We start from the raw sequence: 14112 nt of genomic DNA, 5'->3' as shown, positions 1-14112 counted from the left end.
TGGGAAGACCAGAAAGTAGTAAAGGTGCAACGAATTAAGGCGCGACGGCAAGGGCATTCCAACCTCGCACGTAATAATTACATTTGGAACAAGTGAACTCCCTGATTCAATAGAGGCCCGATATTGTAGACTTCGCGTACGACAGTACATTCCCCATCCGCGACGATTCTTGACGTGTAACAGTTTTCGGCATGGGTCTCAGAGCTGCCGAGGGCACGCTACTTGGGCAAAGTATGCACCTATATAGCAAGCCTTATACATCTGTGCTTTCACAAACCACTGTGCTAACTGTGACGGCGATCATCCCGCTTATTTGTGATCGGGCCCGTTATGGAAGAAAGAAAAAGAAATAAATCAACCCAAGGTCAAACTAAACATTTTCTTTCCAGCAGAGCGCATGCGTTATTCTGTTCACAATCAGTCTAATCCGTTCTACAGTCACGTGGCGCGCCGGGGCCAACGCCACATCCTCCGTCTGCCGCCCGAGTCACCCGGGGTGTGACGGTGGTTCCACCGTCAGCTTGTCCGGCCGGAGCAGCCTAGTGCTGTTCTGTGCCCTGGAATGAAGGGACAGTAGACCTCCGAGCCTGCCGGTCCCAGGGTCAATACGCATGCAGATAGCCGCTCCCCCCCCCCTAAAGAAAACCGAGTGTTCCTGCCGAGTGGGTGTCCTCCGGCACCTCTAAAGAGGTGTTGCATGGAAGCAACACTAGTCCGGCACCTCTGACACCTAAGAAACGGCGCAGCTGCGTGGAGCGCGCCGGGAAAACAGAACAATGCTGTATAAGGGGACCTGGAAAGGTCCCGTGGCATAAATTTGTTTACCTTGAAACACAGCACAAAGCACTTCCAATACGGCTACACAACTAATACATTGGAATTTGTGAGGTCTGATACATAATCTTGATCACATTAGGAAAATACTACATAAGTTATATGCAAGGGTGCTCTCTGTTCAAGACACACACCTCAGTCCGTCACACACTTTCTCTGACAATATGCCCTCTATCGCAAAGACCGCAACGATGCCCTTGCCTAGTCGGGCGGTGTGGCCATAACGGTGGATAATGGTGTCGACTGCCAGAACTTGAAGCTGCACACTACGTTTCAGGCAGTTGCAATCACAAACGTGTTGTTTGATAAGCTGCTCACCGTTAGTTTTATATACGTTCCTCCTAGTTATCAACTTTCCAAGCCGGGATTCGAGAGCTTTACCACAGCTTCCCGAACCGTACATTGTAGTAGACGATTTTAATACACATGACACCATCTGGGGAGATCCTCGATGTGATGCGAGAGGTCGATTATTAGAGAAGTTCTTCTCCACAAGCGCTTGCTTACTACATAAAAAAGAGCCCACATTCTACAGCGTGGCAAAAAAACGTTTCCATTTATACATTTAAGCACTGCATCAAGTACACTTGTGCCTTACTTGAACTTGAACGCGATTGAACTTGAACGCCCAATTGCCTTGAAATGAAGAAAAAGCGATGAGTGTTCTCCAATTCTGTCCCATTTGAAAGTCCACAGTGCCGACTGAAAACGGTACAGAAAGCTGACACATATGACCTGGGTAGACATCTTTACTCGCCTTATCGATGATATAGTGTCATTTAACAGCGTTTATGACTGATGCTGCAACAACATGCATCCTGGAAACAAAGTGATCACCCTCTAAACGACGTATTCTCTGGTGGAAGCAGGAGTGGAAGGAAGCTCTCAAAAAATCAAAATAAGGCTTGGAGTCACACTAGCGAATCCAACTACCTATAACTTGATAACCTTCAAGAAAATAAAGTCTGAAGGTGGGAAAACAGGCCACCGTGCCAAAAGAGAAAGCTGACAAAAAATGACAATGGAAATTCCACTGCGACTGACTGTGAATGACTGTTACTGTTATTTTCTCTCCTTATCTGTTCTTCCCTTTTCCCTCTCCCAAAGTGTAGGGTAGCCAACCAGGCAGGCCCTTCGTTATCCTTCCTGCCTTTCGCTCTTCGTTTCTCTCTGGCAAAAATACATATCTAGCATTAATTCATATACAGTCTAAAGAAACTGGAAAAGAGAAAACATAATAAAACGCCGTGAAACTCATCGTCTGCCATTAATAAACACACAAGGTGACACACATATTGACCAAGCTGATTCCATAGGGGCACATCTTGAAATGATTTCTAGCTTATCCCAATACTCAGATACATTTATGAGATACCTGCAACAAGCGAAGTAATTGCCTCTGGATCCGAAAGGAACTAGAAATAAGCTGGACAGCCGTCCGCTCAACATGTAGGAATTTCAGGATGCACGTGGCGGTTGTAACAAGTCCGCTTCAGAAAGCAATAGAATAGTGTATGAAATTATCGCACCTACACCCTGAAAGCCACCAAACACTATTGTCACTCTCCTACTCCGTGTTCTCAGCCGGCTGCATTCCGCCGCTTGGAAAGAAGCAATAATAAACTTCGGTCAACAGTTATAGGCGTATAGCCTTGACAAGTTGCTTATATAAACGGTTTGACATTATGATTCACTCGTGTCTGCTTAATTTCTGGAAAGTAAAAAGCTATTAGACCCACCACAGGGTTGTTTCAGGGAACGTAGATCCACAACTGATCACCTTGTCCGCATCGAGAGGAATATTCGCGATATTTTTGTGCATAAGCAGTTCTTTCTGTGAGTATTTATTGATATGAAGGCATACGACAGCAAGTGGCGTTTCGGAATTCTCCTTGACCTTGCTAAAAGGGGAATCCCAGGCGATTGGCTTAATTTCATACAAATTTAACGGTCTAACGGCACGTTCCGTGTTAGAATCGGCGATGTGCTATCTCGTCTAATTACACAGGAAGCAGGTGCACCACCAGGTAGTGTGCTTAGCTGCACTCTATTTGTTGCAAAATGAACTCTCTCCATAATATCATATCATGTACAATATATTTTATTCTGTGTATGGGGCCCCGCAGGGGCGTCTGCGTCAGCAGGCGTTTGGTGGGCTGCGACACCACGTACCCGAGCACACGAGGGTTCGACCCTCCCGCGTGTAGCCGTGCGCGGCTTAGCCGTGTCTGGGGAAAGGGGGGTCCTGGGGGTTGAGCTGATGTTGGGTGTTTGGACCTTTAAGGCCCCTCGGCGGAGGCAACACACCCCTTTGGCCTCTGCTTCACATAGATGGCACCCCCGGACTGACCCACCCGGGGGAAATCGGTAGTTGCCTTTTCCTATCTTTCTCTCTCTTAAACCTTCGTCTTTCTCTCACTTTCCACCTTTCCTGTCTTCTTCTCACTTCGTTTACTTCCAATTCTCCAGGCAACGAGGGTTAACCTGGCGTAGTTCATCCAGCCTTGGATCTATTATATTGGGTTATAGTAGCTATGTACAACTGGCGTCTGCGTTTCCTTCGGGTCTCGCAGCGTCCCCTTGTTGGGCTCGGTGGTGGGTGGCTGGCATAGCTGCCGAAATGTAATAGGTTATTGATGGCTTTAAGCACCTTTCCCCGACTTCCTGATCGCCCTCTTTCGAAAAGAGGGCGCACCGAAGAAACTTTTCAATTCTCTGCCCAACGCAAGGAATCCTTCCCGCGCTACCACGTCATACATAGTCAGTGCCCTGATAAGACAGTAAGAACCCTTTCACCATTCACCGTTGCGAAAGTTCTCACCGATGCTCTTGGTCCTGGATACAAGATTGCTAAAATGGCTAGCGGCGACCTACTGCTTGAAGTGCGTGACCAACTCCAACGTGAAAAGATTTCAAATATTCTGGCTTTTGGTGATGTCGAAGTCACAGTGACGCCGCATCGATCTATGAACACATGCAGAGGTGTGGTATCAGACGCCGATCTTTTGAACCTGAGTGAAGAACTACTCAAAGTATGGAAGGAACAAGAAGTTGTCAAAGTACAAAGAATAATGATCAAGCGCGACAGCAAAGAAATTCCTACAAAACATCTCATTCCCACGTTTGCTACAAGCGTTCTGCCAGAATCTCTCGATACAGGATACACAAAAACACGAGTAAGACCATACATTCCAAATCCACGTAGATGTTTCAAATGTCAAAGAATTGCCATGGCTCACAAAGCTGCCGAGGCCGTCTCACTTGAGCAAAATGTGGTCAAGAGCACGCTTCCGACAACTGCACTAGCGCACTCCACTGTGTGAACTGCGACGGTGATCACGCCACATATTCCCGATCATGTCCGACGTAGACAAAAGAAAACGATATTATTACACTGAAAGTTAAAGAGAATATATCGTTTCAAGAAGCGCGAAAACGTGTTTCATTCATTCATACCGCAGGCTATGTTGGTGCGGCGCGTAAGGGGGCAACGCCGCAGCAGACTCCGGCACCAGCCCGGCCCACAAAGAGTGTGGCCGAGCTTGTGCCACCAGCCCCCTCGGCGATAGCAGCCAACGCTGCCTCACCGTCACAGAAAGAGGGCCCATCGACCTCAGGGTCGGTAGGCACGAAGGTCTCATCTGCTCAGGTGAAGCCTTCACGACACACGCGCCCCTCACAAGAGCGGACGTCCAGTGCCTCTCAAGAGGCAATGGACACTACTTCAAGCCAGACGGCGCAGCAAGCGCCCAAGGATCGCCGCCAGTCTCAGGACGGCGGCAAGAAAGACAAACTCCGCATTACAGGGCCTGGGAAGGCCCTGTAATCTAAATCAAGTTTCCTCTCTTAACGCACAGCACTCGCACACTATCAGCTATGGAGACACAAATATTACAATGGAACGTCAGGGGTCTCCTACATAACCTCGATGGTGTCAAGGAACTCTTGCGTAAATATAATCCAAAGGTGCTGTGTGTACAAGAGACCCAATTGAAAGTTACAGACAGGATTTCTACCCCAATTTAACATTTTTCGCAAGGACCATGACGATGCTTTTGCTTCGTCCGGTGGTGTCGCGATTATAGTTGATAAGCGTGTAGCATGCCAGGCCTGGAACTCCGAACGCCTCTTGAGGCAGTTGGGGTTCAAGCCTTACTGTTAGGTAAACTCATTACAATCTCTTCTGTGTACATACCACCCAATTATCGACTCCAAAGAACAGAATATCTTAGTCTATTCGATGAGCTTCCTGAGCCCTACGTACTCGTTGGGGATTTCAACGCGCACCATACTCTCTGGGGAGACTCTCGATGCGATGTCAAAGGCCGCTTAATGGAAAATTTCCTTGTTTCTTCAGATGCATGCATTTTAAATAAAAAGGAGCCGACATTCTATAGCACAACACATGGCACGTACTCTGCGATAGATTTAGCTATCTGCTTGGCTACACTTGTACCTTGCCTAGAATGGGAGGTAGTCGAAAACCCATATGGGAGTGATCATTTTCCCATCTGCCTCAAAGCTTTAGAACAAAATGAATTCCTGGCACACCCCCCTCTATGGAAAGTCGCATCCGCAGATTGGAAACAATTTCGGGAAATCACCCAGATGCGGCGAAACACTTTTAAAGATTTTAGTGTGAACGATGCTATTGCTTATTTCACCGCTTTTATAATTGACACTGCAATAGAGTGCATTCCACAAACGAAGGAAACTGCAAAAAAGAGGCGCGTGCCGTGGTGGAAGGATCAATGCAAGAATGCGCGTAAGGAGCAAAACAAAGCCTGGCGTTTGCTACGTCAGTCAAAAACGGCAGAAAACCTCATCAACTTTAAGCACGTGAAATCCAAAGGCAGACGAACGCGTCGTATCGCTAAAAGAGAAAGCTGGGAAAAATACGTCACAAGCATAAATTCCTATATACAAGAAGCAAAAGTCTGGAACAGGCTAAGAAAATTAATTACTCGGCAAACCTACAACAAGCCTTTGGTTGATGGTGAAAGCCACAGCCTTCAAGACCAGGCGAACGCTCTGCGAGGACACTTGGAGCGGGTTTCGAGCTCTGCGAGCTACGCGCAGTCATTCCAGCAACATAAACAGATAGCTGAAAGTAAGGCACTGAACCGTAAAGCTAGCGGAAGTGAACCGTACAATCATCCATTAAGCATTGCTGAGTTCAAAGCTTCCTTGAACGGCTGCACGAAATCGGCGCCCGGAGCCGACAGAGTCATGTACATAATGATAAAACATCTTCACCCTGACACGCAGATGGCTCTGTTGTCTATTTTCAACACTATCTGGGAAACAGGAGACATTCCATTGGCATGGAAAGAGGCGATTGTAGTCCCTGTTTTGAAACAAGGTAAAGATCCGTCCTCTGTGGCATGCTACCGGCCCATAGCACTCACAAGCTGTCTATGTAAGCTCTTTGAGAAAATGATAAATCGCAGGCTCTTGCACTTCCTTGAATTCAACAAGCTCCTTGACCCATATCAGTGTGGTTTTAGGGAAGGCCGATCGACGACAGACCACCTCGTTCACATTGAAGCATATATTCGCGACGCTTTCATACACAAACACTTCTTTTTTTCTGTATTCTTAGACATGGAAAAGGCTTACGACACCACGTGGCGGTATGGAATTTTACGTGACTTATTAGAGTTGGGCATCCGCGGAAAAATGCTTAATGTAATAGAAAGCTATTTATCAAATCGCACATTCCGTGTCAGAATTGGTAATGTTCTCTCGAGACCATTTCTACAGGAAACTGGGGTACCGCAGGGTGGCGTGCTTAGGTGCACACTTATTATCATAAAAATGAATTGCTTGCGCTCATCAATACCGCGTAGTATATTTTATTCACTATATGTTGATGACATTCAGATTGGATTTAAGTCAGGTAATCTCGCGATCTGCGAGCGACAAGTACAGCTTTGTTTAAACAAGGTGTCTAAGTGGGCTGATGAAAATGGCTTTACGCTCAATGTCAGCAAGAGTACCTGTCTTCTTTTCACTCAAAAAAGAGGTCTCATAGCAAATCCTGAAGTTGAACTTCAGGGACAGCACATACCTGTGAGCACAGAACACAAATTTTTGGGCGTTATTTTAGACACGAAATTACCCTTTATTTCACACCTGAAGTACCTCAGAAACAAATGCCTAAAAACCATGAACATTCTTAAAATTTTGTCACACACAACGTGGGGTGGTGATAAGAAATGCATGCTGAACCTTTACAAGCGCCTCATCCGAACACGCTTAGATTATGGGGCAATAGTTTATCTTTCGGCTAGCCCTTGTGCATTGAAGATGCTGGATCCTGTCCATCACCAAGGTATCCGCCTGGTGACCGGTGCCTTCAGGACAAGTCCTGTGGAGAGCCTTTACGTTAAAGCTAATGAGTGGTCGCTTCATCTTCAGAGGTCGTACTCAAGTTTTATGTATTTTCTGAAGGTAAATGCAAACCGTGAGCATGCCTCTTACCCAAGTGTAAACAACATGACATCTACAACTTTATTTAATAATCGACCGGCAGTTAGAGAACCCTTCCCACTGCGTGTACGGAAACTCAGTCAAGAAATGGATGTTCCACTTTTTGAAAATCCTCTTATGGCTCCTGTCATGCTATGTCCGCCGTGGCAATGGCAGCTCATTGAGTGTGATACTTCGTTCGTTGAAATAACGAAGAACGTTCCCCAGGTACACATTGAAATGCCCTTTCTTGAACTTCAGTCGAAGTACTCTTGCCAGGAATTTTACACAGATGCCTCAAAGTCGCATGCCGGCGTTTCGTATGCAGCCATCGGTCCATCATTTTCAGACTCCAACGTCCTGCACCCAGAAACAAGCATATTCACTGCTGAGGCATATGCTGTACTGACAGCTGGTAAACATATCAAGAAAATGAAGTTGCAAAAGGTTATTATATTCACAGACTCCCTTAGTGTCGTAAAATCTCTGTCACTCCAGAAACGCAACAGTCCTGTACTCAATGAGCTATATTCGTCCTGTGCACAGCATATACATCTAATCAGCACGTCATTATATGTTGGGTACCTGGGCACAGAGACATTAAGGGCAACATGCTTGCAGATGAAATTGCCACATCCATTGCAACGAAAGCTGGCAGCTGTTCCGTAGGTATCCCTGCCTCAGACTTAAAGCCATTTCTGCGCAAAAAACTTCGAAGGCATTGGCAACACAAGTGGGACACAGAAACCTCGAATAAACTCCATTTGATCGAGCCACAATTACGAAATTTCCCACCGATAACAAAAATACGGTGAATCGAGGTCATTTTCTGCCGCCTTCGGATAGGTCGTACGTATGGCACGCACTCTTATCTCTTGACCGGTAGCGAACATCCCATATGCTGTAGATGTGGCAAGACACTAACCGTCCTCCATGTCTTGCTGGAGTGTAGAGAAATGGAAACTCAAAGGAAAAAACACTTCCCTCTAGCCTACCGACAAAACATTCCTTTTCATCCTGCAATGTTGCTTGGTGCTGACCCATTTTTTCACAGAAAATCAGTTTTTAACTTTCTGGGAGATGTTAATTCATTGCAAGTTATAGGCCGAAGAGATTCGTAGCACAGCATCTTACCAGACGCTGCTGCTGCGATAGTAGCATTTTGTAGAGCACGTGCCTACAGGCCCTTGCACTTAAGGGCCTCTTGAGGCAATAGCAATTGGCATTTACATATTTTATTCCATCCCTCCATGAGAACATATCTTTTAAATTCATAGTACATCTAAAAAGTCACTGTGACAATTTTATTAGATATATATTAATTTTACTATTGTTTTATGGCCCCTATACAGCCAGGTTCCATTGTTATAGCCAACCACGCCGCCATTGATCATTACTTGCATCATTGACTCCATTAAAACATTGCTTGGCGCTCTTTGGCCATGAGTGGCCCTTGCGCCATAAAACCCCACATATCATCATCATAATCATCATCATCATGTGTATGGGGATGACGTACAAATAGGTTCTATATCGTGTAGCATTTCGATCTTTGAGCGACATGTACAGCTTGGGCCTAATAAATTGTGTATGTGGGCTGGCGAGAGTGGGATTAAACTAAGCCAGTAAAAAAGCACGTCTGTTCTCTTCTGGAATAAGAAGAGCATATTACCTGACCTCTCTATTTATTTTAATCGACAAGAGGTACCTGTCAGCCATGAGCATAAATTTTGGGCCTCATTTCGGACTATAAATTTACATTTATTCGCCACTTCAACTATCTGAAAGCGAAGTGTATGAAGATAGTGAATATACTGAAGGTCTTGTCCCGCAAACCCAGGTGAAGTGACAGAAGGTGCCTACATCTACAAAGGACATTTTACCTTTCTGCTACGCCCTGAAAATCAAATCAGATATTTAGCATCCATGTAAATTTACTATTCGCGACATGCCTACTTTCAGGCTGTTCTGTAACCGTCCAGTCATCCAGCCTCCTCTGTCCCTCCAGTCGTAAGCACTCTGAGAAACAACAGGAGTCCCTCGTTTATAGAATCTCTAATGGCTCCTACTCGGCTTCCACCGGCTTGGCAGTGGCAGAATATCCGCTGTGACATCTCCTTCGTAGAAATATGGAAACGAGCACCATGAGGTTAATATATATTCACAATTTAGTGAACCTCTGGGAAAGTGTTCTGTGCTCAATTTTACACAGATGCTTCGAAGCCTCCTGCTGAAGTTGCTCAAGCAGCTCTAAGACCCTCATTTTCAACATCTGGGGGACGAAATCTACACACCAGTATCTTCACAGCGGAAGCGTACGCTATACTCTGGGCTGTTCAATACATAAGGCACACAAATATCGTTAAGGCTAATTAAGACTCATTAACTTTAGTGACTTCTGATTATCCTGCGAAAACAAAAGAACTCCTTTTTGAATGAACTGTACAGCTTGCTGTGCTCCGCATATTTATGCAGCCAAGTGATTGGCTTATGCTGGGTACATGGCCGCAAAGGTATAAAAGGTAACGTTGCTGCTGACAAAAACTCTGCGTCAGTAAGTTTCAGAGGCAGAGGGCGAAATATCCCAATCTATGCCATAGACTTAGTCTGTTCTACGCTGTAAACTGAGGAAGCATTGGCAAGGAGAGTGGGATAACCAAACATTGAATCAGCTACACATGACAAAACCAAAACTAGGGACCTGGATAAGTGAGAAAACAGCACGGTGCCATGAAGTATTTGTTTCCCTATTAGGAATAGGACACACTTACGGTACTCGCTCTTAGCTCTTCACTGGAGGGATCCTCCGACATGTAGTAAGTGCGGCAATAACCTCACGGTGCGCAATATTATTCAGTGCACTGCAATAGAAGCAGAGAGGAAAAAGTATCGTCTTTGAGCGCATCGCAACAATATATCTGTTCTCAGTATTGTAGCTAAATATGAACTAATGTCATAGAGGCTAAGTACCGTCATTCAGTGGAACAAATTATACCTAACATCGACCTCGCGTATTAAAAAAAACGTGTGTTATATATTTGGCGTTCATTAAAGTATAGACTATGCAGAAAATTCCTCTGTAAGTGATAAATTTTTTTTCGTTGCTTTTTCAAGGCATATGGAGGAGGTGAAGAGACAGAAGAAACACACCCATTGCGCCTCCAAAAAGAAACCCAGGCTGCCGAGTTTTTTTTTGTATCTGTAAAAGGATAGGTTGAAATCGCTTCGGTATATTTGCATATAAAGGCCCATTTCCTTATGAAATTCATTTGAAATTTCCAGCACGAGCGCCGACTGTTCGAATTAAAAAGCATGTAGGTATGTTGCTTGTTCCACAAGGGAACGATTAAAAAAAATTATCTGTGATTCACGCTTGCAGAGTGCAATGTTTACAAGTATGGAGACAGGCACTACATGCACACGTAATAAATTAAGAATGACAGGTGAGCAGAAGGTTCACGACATGCTCGTCCACTTCATCGCGTTCCTCTTCAATAGCCTCGTATGCGTCCGACAGTTCGGTTACTGCTAGAAGCAGCACAATTATCTCGTCCGCCCAAGCCACCATCTCCTTCAAGCACAGAGTGGAGCAGACGACACTGAGTGTACGGCAGCGTCAGCACCCTAGCGCCAACTGCCGGTTGTTCGATCTTGCGAGGCTCGTATGGCCTCGAACGCCTAGGGCTGCCTGAGACTTGCCGGAGACTTTTCTCTCACGTGACCACAAGGCCAACAAGACGTAATTTCCTCTCAGAGCTGCAGTCAGGCTACCCGAACAATGAACATCGAAGCGCTCATTGCGGAGCCCCGCGCGACGAAAGCGGCCCCGTCAAAATTAACGCGGCTTACTTAGGCTTATACGGGAGTGTCCCCATTAGATTATACGGTAGCATGACGTCACGGACCAAGATGCGCGGAATTGTGTTATCTAGGAGGCGCTAGTCAACAGTCTCAACGGGCTCGCTTGCCTTCGAGGAGTTCATAAATTGAAGGACCGGTCAGTGGCGTTCAATTGGTCATTTATGCTTTCGCATTCACAACTGATAAGAAGCGCATAGGTGTCCTCGAAGTTATTTCTATTCATGTTTTCTTGGACTATACAAATATAACCATCCCCTTCTAATGCACTGTGACGGTGTAGTTATGGGTTCGATAGTTCATTCGTACGGAAGATTATAGAAGAAAAATAAAGAAACCATCATTGAAACATGGCGTTTCCTCAAAAGATATGTTGGGGGTTCCGCGCGCGCCCATACTGGTCTAAATGAGGCACAAACAATTTGCACGCGGTCTCTCAAAGAGGCCGCTGTAATGAAGAAAAATATTTGCCCACCTATCATTGCCGCGATTGCTAAACAATTTCAGCGAGATATTTCGTACTTGTTGTCCACGAAACTATACGCTCCTATAACTTTCAAAACCAGAATATTTTAGACTTACTTCGATGCTTCTATATTTCGGTGTTTTATATTTTCGCAGGAAGTGATGGAACGACCACAGGTCTCGAACGCTTTTCTGGACGACGATTTTTACATGGAGCTACTGAACTCGGAAGTAGAGGATGTATCTGCACTAGCCAGAAGACTAGTGGCCTTCGGAACAGAGGCCAGCGTGTCAAGCCAGCTGCTGCCTGTTCACTGCACCGACAGCCAGACGAGGACCTGCCGCCTTCTCAAGCAGCTTTCAGCACTGAATGAACTGCTGTACTACATAGGGGCTGATTTGACTGAAGTCGGGCCGGGAAAAATTGTTGTCCGCTGCTACACAAACTTCAACAATAATGAACAAATGAAGAGAGACCCCCACATGGTGACAGCGATCATATTCCTCCACTGCATCGTCACTAGGCACCGCTGCGTCGACATACTTCAGGTATGCTTACAAGATGATTGTTACATTGAGGTTCCCGCACATAATATAAAGAACGTTGGCCCTGTAATTTCAGCACAGTAATCCACATCATGTAATATTCCGAGCAAATAGTTCATCAGTATTTTTTTCCACTGAGAGTTCGTCTCTACAGGAAAGAAGTTACGTACTCAACAACGCAATATAGTAAATAAATATTTAGAATTTTGTCTTCTAAGCCCTCCGCCACAAACGTCGTTACAGCTCGTTAGCAGTGTTACTATCGGTTCTTGGTTAACTTCCTTTTCCATAAGGTGATGACTAACAATGCCGCAATCTCACTGGAGCCATTGAAAGAATATATCATGTCGTGGCCAATGACGCTGGCCTATGTGGCCAGGCTGGAGCACCGACACTCCTTATACTTTTATCGAGAGTAAACGCTGCAAAAGGGGTTCGCAATCTCGCTCTTGCCACCACGTTCATTTTCTGGCCATCGCTGAAACAGCCTCGACCCATCACTGAAACTTACATTACCGGCAAACCTTTCACCAAGTGACGCAAAAATTTTGTGTCGGCTGTGTGTATCAGTAGCATTCGCTGACTCCTTCAACTGTCGTATTGGAAAAGCGGACTCGCCGATGCGTTCTAAGTGCAAGTGTGAAGAGACCATAAGTCGTCTTCTGTGCCACTGTTCTCGCTTCGATGATCAACGTCAGGCTCTCCAGCGTACCTTGAACAGACGAGACGATAGGGCATTTGCAGAAGGAAATGTCTTGGGAGCCTGGCCTCGCATTTCATTAGCTAAGAAAGCCATTCGAGTGCTTCCTCAGTACCTGAAGGCAACGGACGAGTGTCGGAATGCATACATGCTGCATCTAACTTAGTGCATGTGGAAGTGCGGTTAGACGGAATATCCTCTCGGCTTCACTCCCCCACCCTCCTCTCCATGCGTAGGTTGGCAAACTGGACTCAGTCTGGTTAACTTCCCTGCGTTTTCTTGCTCCCTGCTCTATCTCCCTTCCTTAATCATAATCTTGGGATGCCATTCTGCTCCTGAGCACGACGTCACGGGTTCAATTCCCGACTTGTTAACCCTTTAAATCTTAACTTCGACGTTAATGCGGCCCATTTTGCTTTCTGAAATGCTAACAGAAAAGGAAATGCAAAAAAAAATGGCCAGGTCCCGTGCACTGTTGGAATCAGTTTTATGCGAAGCAATGTGCTGGTACCTGATTACCCAGCCTTGCTTCTGCAAAGTGTTACCAGGCAGACCATTGTGTTGGTGTAAATCCAATTGTTGTGTGTGCGTATCACGGACGAACGAGTGTATGACGTCTACAGCACGACGACGATCATGCTGAAGACAATCGTATGGCGGCAATCGCACGATTTCTGCGGTAGAAATTAACGCAAATTTAAACTTGCGAGTAGTTGGGTTCGACACCGGAACTCAACGGCAGTTAGGGAGAGACTGTGACGTGATTTGCAACTGAGTGTTCTGAAATCGTACGTGCCCATGTACATGTCATGTAGTGTATGTTAGCACAATGATGGTGCTTCTACTGCGGGGAAGAATCGTTAAAGCGTAATTAACTTGGCCTGATGAAACCGGCAAGGCGTCGCACAACTTTTACATGTCCTTGTCTACTACGAGGAGAGTACTGGGGTATGTGGCCAATCGCGGAGATAGTGCAGAACAAGAAAGCACCCTAAAGCGTCGTATGTCACGAAGAAACAAGAGACAGGGCATAGGGACTCACTAGCAAAATGTTTCAAAGAGTTGGCAGGCTTTTGACGGAAATGTGTGCGTGGGATTGTGTCCTAGTGGTAAGTTGTGGACTGTTGCTTTGGATGAGCTTCAATTCCACTATCGGTCACATCGTAATTTTCGTTTCGTTAAAACGAGGTGAGACGTGAATCTGCCTACCTACCTACAGAAATGTGGCTAGGATGAGG

General features: G+C 45.7%; 1 protein-coding gene across 4 annotated transcripts in view; it reads left to right on the top strand.

Annotated features, from left to right (window-relative positions):
- LOC135896665 (NLR family CARD domain-containing protein 3-like) overlaps positions 1 to 14112 on the top strand; it is a 117613-nt gene that overhangs the window by 27686 nt on the left and 75815 nt on the right. For all 4 annotated transcript variants that reach the window (XM_070536133.1, XM_070536136.1, XM_070536134.1 and 1 more), the window contains exon 2: positions 11785 to 12177. In XM_070536133.1, the coding sequence (XP_070392234.1) occupies positions 11791 to 12177 (387 nt within the window). In that variant the 5' untranslated portion in view covers positions 11785 to 11790. The remainder of the gene's footprint in view (positions 1 to 11784; positions 12178 to 14112) is intronic.

This window comes from Dermacentor albipictus, chromosome 3, assembly GCF_038994185.2.
Source record: "Dermacentor albipictus isolate Rhodes 1998 colony chromosome 3, USDA_Dalb.pri_finalv2, whole genome shotgun sequence".
Classification (NCBI taxonomy): domain Eukaryota; kingdom Metazoa; phylum Arthropoda; class Arachnida; order Ixodida; family Ixodidae; genus Dermacentor; species Dermacentor albipictus.
The sequence above is the reverse complement of the archived record's forward strand: the minus strand, read 5'-3'. Positions and strand labels throughout refer to the sequence as shown.